Source organism: Cajanus cajan, chromosome 4 (genome assembly GCF_000230855.2).
Source record: "Cajanus cajan strain Asha chromosome 4, NIPB_CcT2T_4, whole genome shotgun sequence".
NCBI lineage: Eukaryota > Viridiplantae > Streptophyta > Magnoliopsida > Fabales > Fabaceae > Cajanus > Cajanus cajan.
Window position 1 is genome coordinate 77,793,056 of NC_138520.1, and position 19,326 is coordinate 77,812,381.

Genomic DNA, 19,326 nt, shown 5'->3' on the forward strand with positions numbered 1-19,326 from the left:
ACATAAGAAGATGGAAAAGAAAGACAAAGAAAAAAATAAAAAAAAACTCTAAAAATAGATTAGTGTGTTGAGAAGTTGAATGAGGAAGGAGAAGACAAAAGAAATATCTAGGTTATGAGAAAAAAAAAATATAAGTTACAAATTGATGTCTATATTATAATTGAAATAAAGACTTTTGAGTTTGGATCATTATTGCTTAGTTATACAAAAATAATACAAATTTAAACTTAACTTATTTTTGGTTCGTTTCGATTTTTAGTGGGTTAAAAAATTTAAAACCGAATCCGCCCAATATAACCCGTATAAAATCAAAATTTTAACCCGATTTATCTACAAAACCCACCCGAACCCACCCAAAAGTAATATTTTTTATCGAATTTTTCGGGTTCGGTTCGAGTCTCGATTTTATACTCACCCCTAGTTTTAATTGTTATAATTTTCATTTATATTATTTATATTATATTATCATAATCTGATTTATGAATTTTATAATAAACAAAATAATTAAAAACTTAATCTAAATAACCTATGTATACGATAAGCATCAACATTAAAATCCTATTGATTATTAAAGTGAAGTACAATTTTAATCATTTTATATATAAAAATTAAAATAATTATATTGTCATGTTTTTTTTTTTTTTTTTTTCATTCTCTCTCGCATTTACTCTCAATTAAATACTTCTCTATCGTTAAGAGGTGAATTTTACTATACTAATGTACAAAGGTCTTTTATATTTTTATATTAAAAAAAATTATTATTTAGCAAGAGACTTAAATTAAATGTCGGATAACTTTATATTAAAAGTAATTTTTGTCGATGTTGTTAAATTATAATTTTTATTTTGTTAAAATTAAATAAAAATAAGAAAATTTCTTATTTTAATATATTTTAAAAAATATATATTACATCAATTTTAATTTATATGAATTAAGTATATTAAATAACTTAGGATATGTAAAAAAAAAATTTTAATCTAATGTTAAATTTTAACAAAATATCATTCTATAAAAAAAATATCATAATTAGTAAAAATTATATCAATATAATTTAATTATTTCACACGCAATCATTCATATTCTATTAAAAATTATTATATAATATAATAACTAATAAAAATTATATAATATAATTTGATTATTTCACATGCATACATTCATACATATATAATCTTTAAAATTCAAACATTATTCATTTCAATCGTTTTTATATTTATTTCAATCTTTTTTAACCTATTTATTTCTTGGAGTATATTATTTTTATATTTATTTTAAAATTTATTTTATTCTATTTCTTTAAATATATGTGTGCGTGTACGAAAAAAAATATAATAATGACTAAAATTGGATATGACATCATAGTTATTATAAATATAAATTATTAATATTTTTTTATATATTTACAAAAGAAATACATAATTGAAAGCGAAATCCTCAACGCATTACTCTCACGCCTCAACTACAAAAATTCAGGTGTGCATGTGTTCCTTCACTACTGCCAATCACACGATGCCACGTGGTTGACACTACAAAGCCAAACAGACATAAACCTATCATCAAACTGCTCTTAGCACATCAGGTGCCACCAGCTAGGCTTGGGAACAAGCTCAGTACAGTTAAGATTCTCCTGAAAATGAAAACATAACAAAAGCGACACGTGGACGGTGGATACGAGCATAGCAAACTCGGCAGCTCTACATATCCCCGCACTATATTTCTCATCCAACCTCCCTCACTCTAAACCTCATTCGTAATCCCAAGCACTTCGAAAATCAAGTGTCTCTATCGACGCCTTCACCGGAAAACCTCTCCGGTCATACTTCCGTGCTCCGAACCTCTTCTGTTCGCTGATGCGATCGTGATTCAATAGTTCGATTCCGTTTTCTCATTCTAGGTTATTTTTTTTTTTTTTAATTTTATTATATGTATATATTAGTTCGATCAATATCGACAATTTTGATTTGATACCGTGGATTTGATCTTTCATCTGTTTTTTGTGATGTAGTTGATCCAGTTCGTAGATTTTTATGGTGCATCGATGTATTGGACTTAAGTTGGTGATTTGCATTGCTCAGTGAGTGGTGGCACCGTGAATTATCGGGTCCTTGTTTTGAAACATCAAAGAGAGAAATGGTAGGTTTAAGATTCTAATAAGCTATTTGCATGCAAATGCTAGGTCTGGTGTATGATTTTGTGGTTTTGCTTGATAGACTGTATAGTACTCTTCCTATCTCCTTTTTTTTTCTGAAAAAAATATATTTATGTATAGTATACTTGAAATTTATATATTCATTTGAGTTAATGGGTTAAATTTTGTCATGCGTGCTTGATGGTTTATTATGTTATTCAGATTGTTGTTTGGGGGGCTTTGATTTTACTTTGTGAGCCTGTGAGGGATGAGGATTCTATAAATAAAGCATGTTTGAATATAAGTTTAGAAGAACTTTTGAAAGCTTCTCTACTGAAAATATAGAGCATTTTCCACTAGAGAAGCTCTCAAAAACTTTTCTAAGCATGTATTGAAACAGGCTCATAGTTCTATGAAATGGCCTTTTAATAAGTTATAAGTAAAACACAGTATTGAACCCAGAAGTTGTATGGTCTTAAGTGCCTGGACCTATTTTATACAGTGTTGGGGATGTCACACATAGGTTTTGATCATAGTTGTCAATCTTAAATAGCAATGTGTAGCAACCAACCCTAAAAGTGCTTTGGCGCGTTGCGGGATGATCGTTATTCTGAATTTTTATATACAGATTAAATAATTTATACCATTTACATACAATTACTAAAAAGAAAAGACTCTAAATTGATAAATGACCATAAAAGTTCGTAGATTTTAAGCAAAACATCCAAAGTAAGTAACAATAGAAGTCAAGGAAACAAACAAAATTCAAAAAAACATTTTTCTTTATTTAATTGGAGTCGAACTCGGTACCTAGGGGGTTTACAATAACGCACACACTCTGCTCACCAATTGAGCTAGACCCCCTGGGTATTCAAAGACATTCATATTTCAAATATACAGTAAAAATGAAAGTGGTTATTGCAAAGGGAAAATAAAAGAGGAGGTTTAGGGTTCAGAGATAGAAGCAAAGGGGACTACATCCAATTAGGGATTTTTTAAATTTTAAAAAGGGGGAAGGAAATCTCAACGCTGCCTATAACGCCCCTTCCCCAAAATGACGTCGATTTTAAGGGAAAAAATGGATTTTTGGAAAGCCTCACTATAGCACTGCTCTGACCACTATTTTGGCTACAATTGCGGCTGCCACGGCTGCTATTGATAATGCATCACTATTCAAACTTTTTAGCAGCCTATGGCACTCCATGGAATTTCATATCACCATAGCGCGCTATATATAATGATGAATTCAAGTTGTGGATGAAATGGAGAAATGCTTTGAGTATAAAAATTTATTTCAAAATGTCCAAAGGTATATTCTACCAGACAACTACAGGAGCTGTGATTCTCTGTTAGTGAATGCTGGGAAGTGTAAAGTTTCAAGAAGTGCCAAAAATCAATGATAAGAACATTGACAATTGAGATGGATGAGTGAAAATACCAGAATGTGGTTTGGAAGATTGATGATAATTAACTGAGTTATTTTACATGACATGGAAATGTGGTTTGATTTGTATGGTTAGTTCTGTTGGTTATTAATTACTGACCACTCTTCTGAAATTTGTGATCATAGATGGAATGAAGTATATCATAGCAGAAATAAATTATTGATTGAATCAGTAAAATTGACTGCGTATATCAGTTTTGATTATTGAATCAGTAAAATTGACTGTGTATCAATTAGTGCACTTGTTAGATGAGTTTGGAAGCAAGATGTTTCATGTCAATATACTCCATATAGCACTCTTAGATTTGTAGGTTTGTCATTTTAATATACTTATAAGGAAAGTTGAGGAGCACATTTCAGATAAAAATAGATGGCTATAGTAAATTTATATTTTTTTTGTCTTCAAAGATGATGTTTCGATTTGATTAACGTAAAGATGTCCCCTGACTGGTGTCTTGTATGGATTATATTTTTCTTAGTGTGGAGTGAGCATGGCCCAGCTTGCTGCATATCTCACCCATCCTTTTTCCAGTGCTTCCACTTGAGACTCCATCCTCAGGACATCCTGATGATCAGACAACCAGATGATAAAAATTAAATGAAAGCAAAACTCAGGGATTGTCAATATCATAGCTGAAAAGTGAAAATAGGTAATTATGTAAAGGCAGAGAACCACTGGGTCTGGCCTCCCAAGGACTATTGCCTCTTGCTGAGAGACCCCAAGCCTAAGCTCTAATCCTCAACTATACAAAACCAAATGCCTACATCAACCCACTTTCTCCACTAAATCCAATATGTGCTGCTGTTGCTGCTGCTGCCTCCCCATAACAAATTCTCTTTCCTCTAACTGTCTTGGATCTTACAGAATTTCTTACTCGTTTGTACCTCCCAGTCTAATTGGCTGCACATTTTTCATTAATAAATAAACAAAGAAAAGGTAGCAGCTCATGTCCATAAAATGCCATGCTCAAAATCGTGTTGAAAGGACACGAGTGACTGTTTCTAAAGGACCTATACAGAAAAATATTTTCTGCAGCTATGATATGATAATAAGTTTTCTAAGCTGGGAGATCAGTGATATTTAGGCTTTTAGCAAATGTTATTTTTGACGAAATATCTTGGATCAAGAGTAGTTACAAACTTAATTTTCTGAATTTGAGGTTACATATAGTGTTTGGGAATTGCTTATTTCTAGGAAATTCCCCCCCCCCCCCCCCCCCCAAACACACACACACACACACACTCTTAAAAGAGTAGCCAAAAGAAGCAATTATTTCTCCAAATACACTTGTAATGTAAAGATTCATTTCTTCATACTTTTTTTTTTCTTTTGATGTTATTACTCTTTATATTTATCCGTGTTTAGAAAATTCATAAACTGCAAGTTATTGATTTTCTATCTGATAATCAATCTGGTTATCTGTTTATGTGATATCGATGCTGAATTTTTGTTTTAAGAATACTATAGCTCCTTTCATAAAGGAAAAGAGAAATTTCTGCCATCATCTGTCTTTTGGTTCAACAGTTAGTATTTCTTTTTTAATATTGCAATTTCTGTCAAATTAGATAAACATGCTAATCAGTGATTTTATGCAGTCATATCAGCATAAAAGCTTTTGGATGCCACGGGATGCTGGCTGCATGGCTGAAGAAAATGTGGGATATGAAAATTCTTCAAGAATTGAACCCAAGCGTAGTCATCAGTGGTTTATGGATACAGGTGAACCAGAAATATTCAGCAACAAGAAACAAGCAGTTGAAGCTGTTAGTGGCAGGCCAATTTCAGGAGTTTCACATGTGAATGTTTCCCAATGGGACACCAATTTAGGATTTCACTCAGTCACAGGTCAATTTTCTGACCGTCTTTTTGGTTCTGATATTGCTAGGAATGTGAATTTGGTTGATAAGAACATGCCATCAATTGTAAGTGGTAATCTGAACATGGGAAGGAAGGATTTTGAGCATCAATATGGTAATGATCCTTCCGTGGGATTGTCAATATCTCATTCCATATCAGACCCTTCATGTCTCAACTTTGGTGGCATCAGAAAAGTTAAAGTGAATCAAGTCAGAGATTCTGACAACTGCATGCCTGCTGCATCCATGGGGCACTCCTATAATAGGGAAGATAATGGTGCAATTTCAGTAGCTGCTGGCTACAATAAGAATGATGGCAATATTTCGTTGGGTCCTACTTATAGCAATGGAAATGACAGCACCATTGCTATAGGGACCAGAATAAGTAAGAGTGATGACAATCTTCTTTCAATGGCTCATACCTTCAATAAAGGGGATGGGGGTTTTATGTTAATGGGCCACAATTATGGCAAGGGAGATGAAAGTATCTTATCAATGGGTCAGCCCTTTGACAAGGGAGATGGAAATTTCATATCGATGGGTCAGTCATTTGAGAAGGAAGATGGGAATTTAATATCTCTGGGCACCTCATATACCAAGGGACATGAGAGCTTTATATCAATGGGTCCATCCTATGGTAAATCAGGAGAAAATTTCATAAGCGTTGCTCCTTATGACAAGGGCACTGATCATATAATATCAATAGGTCCAACATATGACAAGGTGGATTCAAATATTGCATCAACAGTTCCATCATATGACAGAGGAGATTCTAGTTCTTTACCTGTGGGTCAAAACCACCATAAGGGTCAGAGCAGTACCATATCTTTTGGAGGTTTTCATGATGACCCTGAACCAAATCCCTCTAGTGGAATCATAAATAGCTATGATCTGTTGATGGGAAGCCAGAACTCAGCTCAAGGTTTAGATAGCCAGAACGATCTGACTGAATCGAACTCTGAATCACTTGTAAATAGCATTCCAAAACCCAACACTAAAAATGATGTTGTCGTTAAGAACAAAGAGGTAAAGACAACCAAGAAGGCTCCTACTAACAACTTCCCTTCAAATGTCAAAAGTTTGCTGTCAACTGGTATTTTTGATGGTGTTCAGGTGAAATATGTTTCATGGTCACGGGAGGTAAAGTGTGATTTAATTTGTCTTGCTTTATTTCTGAGCTGTTGTAGTTTATATTATGTTTTAACGTTTTAAAGAATCTGGTTGGCAGAAAAATCTTAAAGGAATCATAAAAGGTACTGGGTATTTGTGTTCATGTGACGACTGCAAGCAGACAAAGGTTAGCCATTTCAAATCACATACATTCTGATAATCTACATAATCCGATCCAAGTAATTGTGCTCATATATTAAATTTTTTCGTGAAGGCTCTTAATGCGTATGAGTTTGAGCGTCATGCTGGTGCCAAGACAAAACACCCTAACAATCACATATACTTTGAGAATGGAAAAACCATATATGCTGTTGTTCAAGAGCTGAAAAACACTCCTCAGGAGATGCTTTTTGATGCAATTCAAAATGTGACTGGCTCTACCATTAACCAAAAGAACTTTCGAATATGGAAAGGTAACAAGAATTTTCAGTTTGCTTGGATGACCATGTCTTTGCTTCAATTATCCATGCTTAGATATAGAAACAACACAAATTCTTTAATCTTTTCTACTTCTAATCTACTTTCCCTCCCTTATCAGCATCATACCAAGCTGCTACTCGGGAGCTTCAGCGTATCTATGGAAAGGATGAAGTGGTGATTCCCTCTTGAGTTCAATTTTCTTCTTGAAAGTTCAGAAAAAGTGGTAGATATGTAATCTGTTCATAGTGAGTGATTGACAGCTTAATAGTTTTTAAAGACTATTTAAATTGAAAAGTTTTAGCCAATGCTTCTTTTAGGAACTTGATTGTTTTATTTATGGTAATGAAGATATCTTTTTGTGGTTCAGTGTCATTCTTTCCTTGCAAACTATGTTTGCCAGTGAATCTGAGAGGTTCCATCCAATATTCGGATGTCAATGTCTGTTTTTGAGGGTGGTAACCCATCCCGTCTTACGTATTATGTTAAGAAAACGTGGTAAGCTGAAAAGAGAGGGTATATTGAGTTCACGTGTGGAAATTTAGCTATCATGTACGCACTTACGCGTAGGTTAAGGTTTGTTTCTCGGTGAAGGCTCGGTCTCATCCACTATTTTATAATTTTCACTTGGAGGTATATATACCTCTAGCTATATATATATATATATATATATATATTTTTTTTTTTTTTTTTTTTTTTTTTTTTGCACAAACAGTATTAGGAGAAGAATAAAATAATAAATAAAATAAACTTTTCTCAAAGTTTAATACACCAGTAATTTTTTTTTAAGTTAATATACGAAAAAAAATTTACAAATTAACTTATTGTATAATTTAATTTGTAAAAAATTATTGAATTTTTTAATAATAAGATGCTCATATTGATGGGGGCAAATTTTGGGGAAATTTTGTTAGTTTGTTTGAGAGGATATATTTATATTAAGAGTAAAGTTATGACTTTTGTTATTTTATCGAGTTATTTTACATACAATTTTATAATAGTGAGGTATTATCTATTTTGGGTCTAAGTTCTCATAATTTTATTTTTGGTTATCACTCAAAAAGATCTTTCAATCTTGAATTATGTGTATGTTTTATAAATTCTTATTTTTCTTTAACTATTGAATTATGTGTGTTTTATAAACTCTTATTTTTATTTTTATTTTAATGATATGGAACCTTTTTTGTATCACATTAAGTGTATGAGATCTTGTTTGTATTCCAAACTATATGAAACCTTGTTTGTATTTCAACAACTCTCACCTCAAACAACAAACCTAATCTCTTATTCAATGGAATCTATGGTTCTGATACTATTGTTAGAGATATTTTATCGGTATTTATCTGATGAATATTTAGATCAAGAAGAGATAAGTTTCTTCCTGGTTGTACTTTCATTGTACACAACGTTGTAGAAATTAAGCAGGAATGTGCCCCATCCGTAACCAATAACCATCTATTTGTAGACTGAGAATCAATCTTATAGCAATTGCGTTTAAGTACGTAGTGAACTTGCCTGGCTTGTAATTTTCCCTGGCGTAGCATACAAATCATGATCCCGAATAATGATGATTATGAAATAGGTTTTTTTCTTATATAATGTTGAGTATTATTATGGGATTAGATTACCAACATAAATAAGTAAATGCTAGCTTTTTCTATTTTTTTTATCATATGTTTTATTATTGATATTCATGAAATCAGGTCTTATTCATTATTTGACGAATTAAAAACTATCAAATTTTAGTCAATAATAAAAAATAAAGTAAATTACATTTGAACTTTTTATATATATATTTTTTTAGATTACACTTGATACCCTGTTATTATTTAGACCTACAATGAGATCCTTTAAAAGTTAAAAAAATATTATATTCATACCTTTAAATTTGCCTTCCTTCAGTGAGACCCATTAAAAGTTATAAAAAATGTTACTCGCATCTTCTAACTTTTAATTCCTTCCTCAAGCTCTACTATCACCTCATTCTCCCCCTCTAGCACCTTGTTCATATACAACTACTGCTCCAAAAGTTTTGATCACATTTTCTCCTAGCCCAAATCCGATAAAATGATGACTCATGACTTTCAAATCTTTACTATGTAAATAAAAGGAAATCCAGTGTACATAATTACATTTAATTCTACTATAATTTTGGATTACTTCCTTTTTAGTTTTAGTTTTGTTCTTGTTTTTAATATATATATATATATATATATTCGTTGTCTCTTTCCAATATTAATCTTTATTTTGGTGCGTGCAACCCGTTTACACCAGTTATGCACCCTTGAATGTTCTAAACTTCTAATGGAAAGATAGATTATCTAAAAAAAAATAAAGTGATGAGAGTTGGAGCCCCTAATTCAATAAATGTTTTATCCTAGAGTAAGCATGTAACCCAAATTTTTATGTCTAAGTTTGAATCTTATTTTTTTCTAGAGCAAGGCGCCAGAGAGGGAAGAAGAGAAGGACAGGATGGTGGTGGAACTGAAGAAAGAGTCCATGAAAGAATGAGAAGCCATAAAGTACAAATATAATATCTTTCCAACTTTTAAAAATTTTCACTAAAGGAATGAGAATTCAATGACTGCAAGTATAATATATTTTTAACTATTAAGAAGTCTTATTATAAATCCAAATTGCAAGAAGATATAGAATGCAATTTCAAAAAAAAAAAAAAAAAAAGAGGTACAAGTGTAATTTATTAAAAAAATTAGAAAGTGTAATATCATCGCATTTTCAATTCCAAAATGATACAAGAGTTCGGTGGTTGAATTGGGAATCATGTCCAATTCCAAAATCAAGAGTACATTCTCAGACACATACATAGGGTGATGAACTCATTCATTCAAGAACCACAAGAAAGTTGATTTAGAATTATGAAATAAAAAGAACATTTGATTAAAAAATAATATATTTGATGAACTTTGGCCATGACCCAACTCCCGAGGCTATACTACCAAGGCATGCCCCTGGAAAAGGGAATTACATAGTCACAAAAATTATTGAAGAAGCGTTTCCAACTTACACATTATAATTTTTTTTAAAAAGAGTAAATATCAAAAGCATCGATTCAACTAAGGCAACATACCTTAGCGTACCTATTCGCAACAAGGAAAAAAATTATCTCAGCATGCATGTATTGAAATTCAGCTTAGCTGAAGATTAGCAAGGAATAATAAGACAAGATCAAAACTCATGCAGATGTATCAATTGCTTCCAACTATAGCTCCTTGCGTGGATAACTAAAATGCATTATTATGATTCTCAAAAAATGCATGTGCAAAGGCTTTTTCAATATGGGAAGTCGATTGGATCCTGTTGAACGGCTTTCTCAGCAATTTCAGACTGCTCCTTCTGGTGAACCTTGAGGAAACCAGTGGCTGTGGCTGCAGATGGAGCACGACCAACATATTTGACATCATCATAACCTCCCCTATTCACAGCTTTCATTGAAGAAATAAGTCTCGGCAAAATGTATGTGTATCCACCCATGTTCATCGGCTCTTCTTGACACCAAACAACCTCAGCATCTACAACAAACAAAATACAATTATATAACATGTATGGCATTCACAAATGAGCATAAACTCGTATGGCTTTCACAAATGGGCATAAACTTACGAGGAAACTTAAGTACTGTTATTGTTGTTCTCTAATCAAAATTTGAATCTCACCTTAATAGTATGGATTTACATTTAATGCATGCTTGGTAGTAGACATTTACATATATTATCAAGGTGAAACTCCAATTTTGTTTAAAAAAAATAGCAGTCACAGTACATACGGTACTATACCTACGTTCTGTCCAAAACTTAACACGATCAAAATAAATCTCAAAAAGGAAGACGGGAGAGGAGGGGGGGGGGGGGGGGGGGGGCAGATTTACTGCTATTGCAAAATAGTCCTGCTTAACAGCAAAAAGTGAAATTATATCCCTATGGGGAGAACTCTTGGGTAAAAGATGCAAAGATAAAAGTAGAAAATTTAAATACTGCCTACCTATAACAGAAGGACAAACGAGAATTAGATGCTAGGAAAAAAAGATAAATTATACCCCATTCACACCTTCAACAAGAAAAACATAGAAGAAATCAGAATTTGTTTCCAAAGTACATACTTGGATATCGTTTAAGCTCTCGTTGGACAAGGTCGTAAGGGAAAGGACAAAGTTGTTCCACTCTACATATTGCAACGTCCTTTGCATCAGCCTTTGTTCGTTGATCATCAAGTTCATAGTAAATCTGCAAGTGGTAGTTGAATTTTATATTCATATACAGCAATTTAGAAAACAATGGATATATACTAGATCTGATGTAATTGAAGAACCACTTAAAATTCATATCTACGGAATAATAAAATCCACCAGATGTAACAGCATGAAAACTGGTTAATAATAACATGAAGATAGCTGGTTTATAATGAGAACCACATACCTTTCCAGAGCAAAGTACTAAACGTCTAATACCCTCCTCAACATCTGAGTGGAGATTTTGGTCTTTTATGAGGCGCTTAAATCTGGTTCCCTGTTTGTCAAAACCTGGGTGGCCTTGGACATCATCAAACTCAGATAAATTTGATCTGCAAGCCTTGCTACGAAGCAGGTTCTTGGGGGACATTACAATGAGAGGTTTGCGGAATTCTCTATGAACCTACAAGATCAAAAGCAGCAGAGTGAGACAAAATAAGGAACATAACTTTTAAGCGCTTTCTTTGTTATTGAATGAAATGTATGGATATCCACCATACAGATTTGCTGGTGATTATGAAAACTAGAGTCAATTCCATGAAGATTAGATGGTTGAGTTCCCAAGAGATAGTTGGTTCACTGGAGGGATTGTGGTAGCTTGGAATTCTCAAAATATAATTATTACTCTCCTGTATAAGGAGTTTCAATATCTTTACTTTAAGGTGGGTTATGTTGGGAGAGGAAATTAGTTCTTTACTCCTTCATTAGATATGCCAAACCCATTGACCATTTGGGCCTTAGACTCGTTGATCACAAAAAAGAAAAATCAATTGTACCAACCTGCCTCCTTAGAACATGGAAAAAATTAGCAGGAGTTGTGACATTCACAATCTGCAAATTACACTCCTGAATCTGTTTCCGAAGAGTTGGGTCCATCTCAGGGATAACATGGGGATTGTCATCAGCCATCTGCCATGAAAATAGTGAACACTTGTCACTTCAATACAATACAGATAAAATAGGGTTATTTAAATAACAGTTCCAAAATAGGTAGCAAGATAGCATTGTTTAAGTTAATTGCTTGTTTGCACGAGAAACGTAATTCAAACCACTAATCTAATTTTCAGAAAATAACCAAAAGATATCTCTTCAACTTTTACAGTTTTCACTTTTGTGTATTATAATCAACAAGTGGCAGGGTCTAACAAGCAAGGTTTGTCTTGTTACACCCTTAACCTGTCTTTGGCATACAATCAAACGATTTATAGAAAGAAAGTGAAATAATAGAAAGAGGGGAGAGAGAAGCTAACTTATCACATTTGTTTACAAAGAGAATTAGGTAAGAACGAAAAATAAATAAATAAATAATTGGGTCTAATTGTTTGTTTAACAAAACTATTTGCTTTCTCCACTCTTTGTTTCCTATTAATAATGGGTTCGTTTGCTTAAAACTTTTTTTTTTCTTTTCTATAAAGCACTTTTTTTTTAATAAAATGAACATATTTTTTCTTTTCAGATATATGTGTCTAAACTTTTTTATTTAAAATAAGCACTTTTCTGCTTCTTTTAAGAAGTAACTTCTATTTGCTTCTTAAAGAATTGCTTTTTTTAAAAAAGAAATTGCTTAGAAAAATTGTTTATAAAATTCATGTATTTTATGGGCCTGATTGTTTGTATAGAAAAACTATTTTCTTTCTTTTCATTTTCTGTCAAGCAATCAAAAGGAGAAATTTACTTTTTCTCTCTTCACTTTATTTCATATTTTCTCTCATAATAAACAACCTATTAATATACATATTTTCTCACCACTGCCTATCTATCCAATCTCTTCTCATTTTCTTTCTCAAACCAAAGTATCCCCCAAACTACTGTAATTATGAGCAATCAGTATTTACAGTGTCTACATGAAACTATAGCAAGATTCATACAAATAAGAACCTTAGGTAAACCACGCCACAAAAGTAAGCCAAAGTAGTTGGAACTAACAGGGATTTATAAACCACATTAAATCTCATACTTCAAATGTGAAACTGAAGTCCAAACTATACATAAACAAACATATATAAATATGTGTATATATTATATTCACGTCCGTATGTGTATGCATGTACGTACATTTATGACAAAATAGACACACAATCAGCAAAATACATTTTTATATTACAGCGTAATTTAGTTAAAGTTGATATATCAATCTCAAAGAACACCATCTATAAAGGATTCACTAGAACCACCAATATGCTTGTCTTCAATCTCATCAATCAAAATATCCAACATGGATACATGATGAGGGCAAACAATAGCCAAAGATGGCAAGCAGATTCAAGCAGACAGAACAAAAGCTCAAAACCATTCTAAAAAAAACAAAATAGAACACAGATTCAAAAGAGAACCTGAAGAAAGCGTTCTAATCTTGCACTTGAATGCTCAGGGCCCTGGCCATCATAACCATGAGGAAGTAACACAACAAGCCCAGTCTGACGGAGCCATTTAGCCTCACCAGAAGCCAAGAAATTGTCAAATATCACATGAGCCCCATTAGCAAAATCACCAAACTGAGCCTCCCAAATTATCAATGAATTGGGATTTTCCATTGAGTAACCCAATTCAAATCCAAGAACACCAAACTCAGAGAGTGAGCTGCATATTGTTACAAAAACTTCTTAGATAAAAAACCCAAAATAGAAAATAATAAATCATATATTCAATATAATTAACAAATTATATTTTGGTTTAGAACTCTATCAAGCTTTTAAAGTATCAGTGGATTACATGCCATTAATTATAATATTCAGATGCAGCTTGACATCTAGAAGAAGGCACATAAAAGTGCTTGTAACACTTGAAAACAGCCATCAATATGAAAGTAAAGCACATTAGATGCTAGAACAGTAAGTATCTTCTTCACAAAGAAACAAAATCCAATGAAATTTGCTGATGGTTTACAAAAGGTTACATATTAAATCATAAATGTAATCATTCACGAATTCTTTAAACACAATGCACAGCTAAACTGACCTACCATTTTCAATTATGCTAAATTAACAAGATGACAAATGGCATGTGCAAAATCACCATTGGCGATCCATATAATATTGCTAAAACCATCTTTGCTAGCAAACACTGTGGCAGGACCTATATTATTTCAATTTATTAACTATATTAGTATGACCCTATAATTTCTACACTCATTTCATTAATAAATTCAAACAATACAGCTCACAAAAAATATACCATAAATAAAAACTAAACTAGTATTCAGGGGAAAACATTAGCATTAAACATTATAAAACTATAGTTTAGTGACTACGATCAATTAATGCAAAACATTTGGAAAGTCAACACCCACAAATAAGGCAAAAATAAGATAGATTTCAAAGTCTGAAACAGCAATAATAAAACAACCATGATCACTTTAACAGTAAGGTATTAATCCAAAATTGCAAAACTTATGCCTCATGAATGACCAAGGTAGAAGAAAAATTAACCATGTATAAACAAATATCTGCTAAGAGAAACATACGAGACTATAACTTATAATAATTACAAAAAGAAACTTTCTATTAAAAAAAATTTAATGATTAGAAAAATATGGAGCGCATAATAAGTAATATCTGCTATGTGAAACAGTGTAATTTCAACTTTCTCCTGTATTTTTTAAATTGTAACTTCAATTCAGAACCAAAGGCATCCAAGGACTAGTTACAGAGGTTTCCAATCTCCAAAAACTAAGAACTAAGGATACGAGCGACCAAAAAGTAACAAAGCTGAAACAAGCGAGATAAATATATGAATATAGAGGAAAGTTACCTATTGCTAACAGTAAACATTTCTTCATCTTGGTTCATTATAACATGATCAAGGGGGCAATACTTCTCCCCTGTTGTCTGATCATGAACTACAGCATGGCGGTGACTAAAAGTTCCTCTTTCAACATCTTGACCACTTAATCGAACGTGGTTACCTTCAATAAGCAAGGTAGCAAAAGCAAGTGCCTCTGCAAATCCCCAGTCAATATCTTCCCCAGTTTCAATCATTTGGGCACGTTGTTCATAAATCCTCTTCACTGCTTTATGAGGTGTGAAATGTTCAGGGATGGTTGTGATTGCTTTTCCAACATTTTTTAAGATATCTGGTTTCACGCTGCATGGGATAGGTCACAGACTTCAGCAATGTTGTTCAAACAATAAGAGAGACTCAAACAGAAAGAACATAAATTTAGTGTACCCAGTGTTTCGGATACGTGAAAGCTGTTCAGGTGACTTGAAACCAAGCCAATATGCTGAAAGCCAATCTCTTCTTTTTGGAATGTATTCTTTGCTAGCCAAAAATTCTTCATTTAGAATTGATGTGACCTTCTTGTGTATCTTGTCAATTTCTTCTTGTGCTAGCTCCCCTGATTCCAAAAGCTTCTTCTGATAGATCTCAAGAGCTGATGGATGGCTTCGGATTACCTATATCAACCCCCAAAATTTGCAAACTAATTAACTTGTCCGAAAGCAATATGCACATAAAAAGAAGAACATAAACAGTAGGGCTAACCTTGTACATTTTAGGCTGAGTGAAAGATGGTTCATCGATCTCATTGTGGCCAAATCGCCGGTAACAAACCAAGTCGACAACCACATCTGAGTGGAAAGTCTGGCGCCACTCAGCAGCGAGTTCACAGGCATGAACAACTGCTTCCACATCATCACCATTCACATGAAAGATGGGAGCATCCAAAGCCTTGGCAACATCAGTGCAATACTGCGAAGACCTGCCAGATGTTGGATCAGTTGTAAATGCAACCTGATTGTTAAACACAATGTGAATAGTCCCACCAGTGGTGTAATTCGGTAGAGCACTTAAATGCAGAGTTTCATAGACTACACCCTGTCCAGCAAAACTTCCATCTCCGTGAATCAACACACCCATGTTCTTGGTTCTATCCACATCATCTGAGTAATACTGCTTGGCCCGAGTTTTCCCAACAACAACTGGATTGACAGCTTCCAAGTGACTAGGATTTGCAACCAAAGACAAATGAATCCTCTTGCCACCCCGAGTAGGGCGATCATACGATGTCCCCAAGTGATACTTAACATCACCAGTTCCAGTGTAGAGTCCAACATCATCCTCAGGCTGAAGACCACCGCTAAACTCACAGAAAATCTGGCGCAACGGCTTCCTAACAACATTCCCCAAAACATTCAGCCTCCCCCTATGTGCCATTCCAATAACTATGCTCTCCACCCCAAGATCAGATGCCCTATCAAACATTTCCTTCATTCCAGGAATAAGAGTCTCTCCACCCTCAAGTCCAAACCTCTTTGCAGAGGTCCACTTGGTGGCCAAGAAGTTCTCAAACAAAGAACTCCAAGCAAGCCTATCAAAGATAGCCTCGCGCCTCTCCCTATTGAAATGCGTATGGGTGGGGGTTTCAATCTTGTCCCTAAGCCAATTACATTTGTTGCGATCCGCAATGTGCATATACTCATATCCAATACTTCCACAATAGGCCTGTTCAAGCCTGGTCAAAATGGATCTAAGGGTTTGCACGGGGCGGTTCTCAGACAAGAAGCCAGCCATCCTCCACACCCCCAAGAAGAACTCTCTATCAAGATCAGCCTCAGTGAAGCCATAGAGTGCAGGGTCCAAATCCTCAGGGATTTGCCTGGGTTCCAGATTCAAAGGATCCAACTTGGCCTTCATGTGGCCATTGACCTGGTATGCCCTCACAAACAACAACAACCTCATACTCTCCTGAATTGTCTGGCCTGAAATCCCAGGTGAGGTTGTGGCCTGCCCCACAAAGTTTCTAAAGAAATTGTCCCATGACTCATCAACACTGTTGGGGTCAGCCTCCCATGCCCTCTGAAGCTCCTCCAAATACACACTGCTTGTCCCATCTAGGAAACTATCAGTTAGCTTTGACAGAGGAACCGCACGTGGAACAGGTGCTGCTTGTGCCTTTGATTTGAAAGCCGTGCCGTGGAAACTTCTGTTATGTGATGCTGTTGATGATGACGATGGAAGGACCCTTGCCCTTGACACAAGGTATGTGGATCCACCCTTGGAAAGGCTTCTCCTAATTGCATTTTTTGCTATACTAGCTCCAGCTCTAAACCATGCCATGCTTAATGATGATGCCTTTCACTATCAACACATCTGAGACAACCACAGACACATACCCAGATAACAGTTAGCCAAAAAAATCAATTTTTTTTAATACAAATAGAAGGAAATAAGAACACTCAAACGAAAATGCGGATCGATGGAGAATTTACATGGGATCGAGCGCGATGAACTGTTCAATTCTGAAGGATTGATTAGCGGGTCGAAGTGAAGAAAATGGAGAAAAATTAGGGTTATTGGAAATTGAATGAGGAAAGAAGGAGCCCTAGTGGCGTTGAAGAGAAGCGAGTGACAGAGAGATTTGTTTTGAGAGTGTTTTGCGATTAAAAGGGAAAATTGGAAAATTCAACGCTTTGAATTGATTTAGGTTGCTTCCACGTTGGCTGTTCTGCGTATTCTCGGTCTTCTCGAACAAAGGAATGTGTTTTTTTTTTTTTTTATAATTTTTTTCTCTTTCTTACACTTTTTCAATTTTCACGGGTCTTACTCTTAATTACAAAATTCTATTCTATTATTATTATTATTATTATTATTATTATTATTATTATTATTAAGAATAGATAAATTTGTATTAATACTATTTTTTTAGAATAAGTAAGAAAAGTATTTAAATGACAGTAATATGATATAAATATTTTAATTCCAATTATTCACCTATTATTTAAATTAATTATATATCTTAATTGTCAAATTCTAACTAGTTTTAATTAATCATTAACTATTATTTAATTTGATATCAGATTAATTTTTTTTTATAATATATTTTCATTGTCTCAACTATTAACAACTAAAATAATTAAACAGATTTTCTTTTTGATAGAAATTAATCGATAAGATGGTTATAAAAAAAATCGGTGTTGGTTACTGCTTTACCTTCTATTTGTTGGCACTCTTTTCTTTTATAATATGTTTTCTCCATATATTTCTTTTGATTGATTTTAACTTTCCCTTTCTTATTATTTCTTTTGATTTTTTATTATTAATTTGACTTTCTTTGACCTCTATTTTCATTTTTTTTAATATTTATTATTTAATCCATATTATTCAGATATAAATAATGCATATAAATTTTTAGGATTTGGTTTCACTAATTATTGATAATAAAAATTAACAATAATGAATTATAAAATAAATAAATATATATATATATAATAAAATTTAAAATCAATTATGATAATTATAATTAATTTTTTAAATTAATAATTATTATTCCACTTTATTTTTATCTGAATTTTTTTTTCTTTAGACTAGTCAAATATAAATTTTTAAGTATGATTTTAATCAATGATTTACTTTTTTTTATCATAAATTAAACCGATATTTGTATTTTTAAAAAATCAATTTATAAAATTTCATTTAATATACAGTTCACTAATGATTATATTTATTTAACCTTTTCTTTATACACTTTAGACAATAAAATGCACTCATAATTATTGATACGTTTAAGATTTATGATTAAATTATATTTTTATAAAATAAAATTTAAAATTGATTATAATAACAATTGTTAATTTTTAATCAATGATTATTATTGTGTTTATTATTTTAAAATGTGATTTTTATTTTAAAAAATGAAAAAATATATAAATATGTTTTATAAATTAAAAATCTAAGTATAACCTATTATCAATCATTTTTTTTAAACGTGTAGTATGGTCTTTTTACAAGTCTAGTTTGACCTATTTAGAAATAATATTAAATAAGTTAATAGATATACTTTTAATACGCATGCAAAAAAATTATATTTATAAAATTAAAAAAAAAATTTACTCTATTATTATTATATTTAAAATTTAAAATAAAATAAAAATCTCTCAAAAAAATAAAATAAAAAATAATGTAAAAGAGATAATTTATGCATATTCCCATTTATACTAATATACACTTGTGCACAAATATAATGAAAGAACATGATCAAAATATTGATCATTTGATTTTTATGCAAAAAAAAATCTTTACATATTTTTCGTATACTATTTAAAATATTATAAATAATCAACCACG

General features: G+C 32.5%; 2 protein-coding genes across 4 annotated transcripts; one reads left to right on the forward strand and one right to left on the reverse strand.

The window, feature by feature from the left end:
• Positions 1–1,710: 1,710 nt before the first annotated feature.
• LOC109812425 (N-lysine methyltransferase) lies at positions 1,711–7,385 on the forward strand. 3 transcript variants are annotated; one of them, XM_020376386.3, is made up of 7 exons: positions 1,711–1,894; positions 2,006–2,133; positions 4,052–4,222; positions 5,169–6,569; positions 6,658–6,726; positions 6,814–7,012; positions 7,138–7,385. In XM_020376386.3, the coding sequence occupies exons 4-7, from the start codon at positions 5,193–5,195 to the stop codon at positions 7,206–7,208; spliced, it is 1,716 nt and encodes a 571-aa protein (XP_020231975.1). In that variant the 5' UTR covers positions 1,711–1,894; positions 2,006–2,133; positions 4,052–4,222; positions 5,169–5,192; the 3' UTR covers positions 7,209–7,385. The 3 variants fall into 3 exon arrangements, with proteins under 3 accessions (XP_020231975.1, XP_020231974.1, XP_029130031.1); XM_020376385.3 differs by lacking the exon at positions 4,052–4,222 and having other exon boundaries at positions 1,712–1,894; XM_029274198.2 differs by lacking the exons at positions 1,711–1,894; positions 2,006–2,133; positions 4,052–4,222 and adding an exon at positions 4,241–4,509.
• A 2,524-nt stretch (positions 7,386–9,909) lies between these two features.
• Positions 9,910–17,663, reverse strand: LOC109812391 (uncharacterized). The gene is made up of 9 exons (XM_020376340.3): positions 17,472–17,663; positions 15,745–17,352; positions 15,430–15,656; positions 15,013–15,345; positions 13,596–13,842; positions 12,043–12,171; positions 11,450–11,665; positions 11,134–11,257; positions 9,910–10,546 (listed from the first exon to the last, which is right to left on the reverse strand). Exons 2-9 carry the CDS (start codon positions 17,317–17,319, stop codon positions 10,308–10,310), a joined length of 3,090 nt encoding a protein of 1,029 aa, XP_020231929.1. The 5' UTR covers positions 17,320–17,352; positions 17,472–17,663; the 3' UTR covers positions 9,910–10,307.
• Between the last annotated feature and the right edge of the window lie 1,663 nt (positions 17,664–19,326).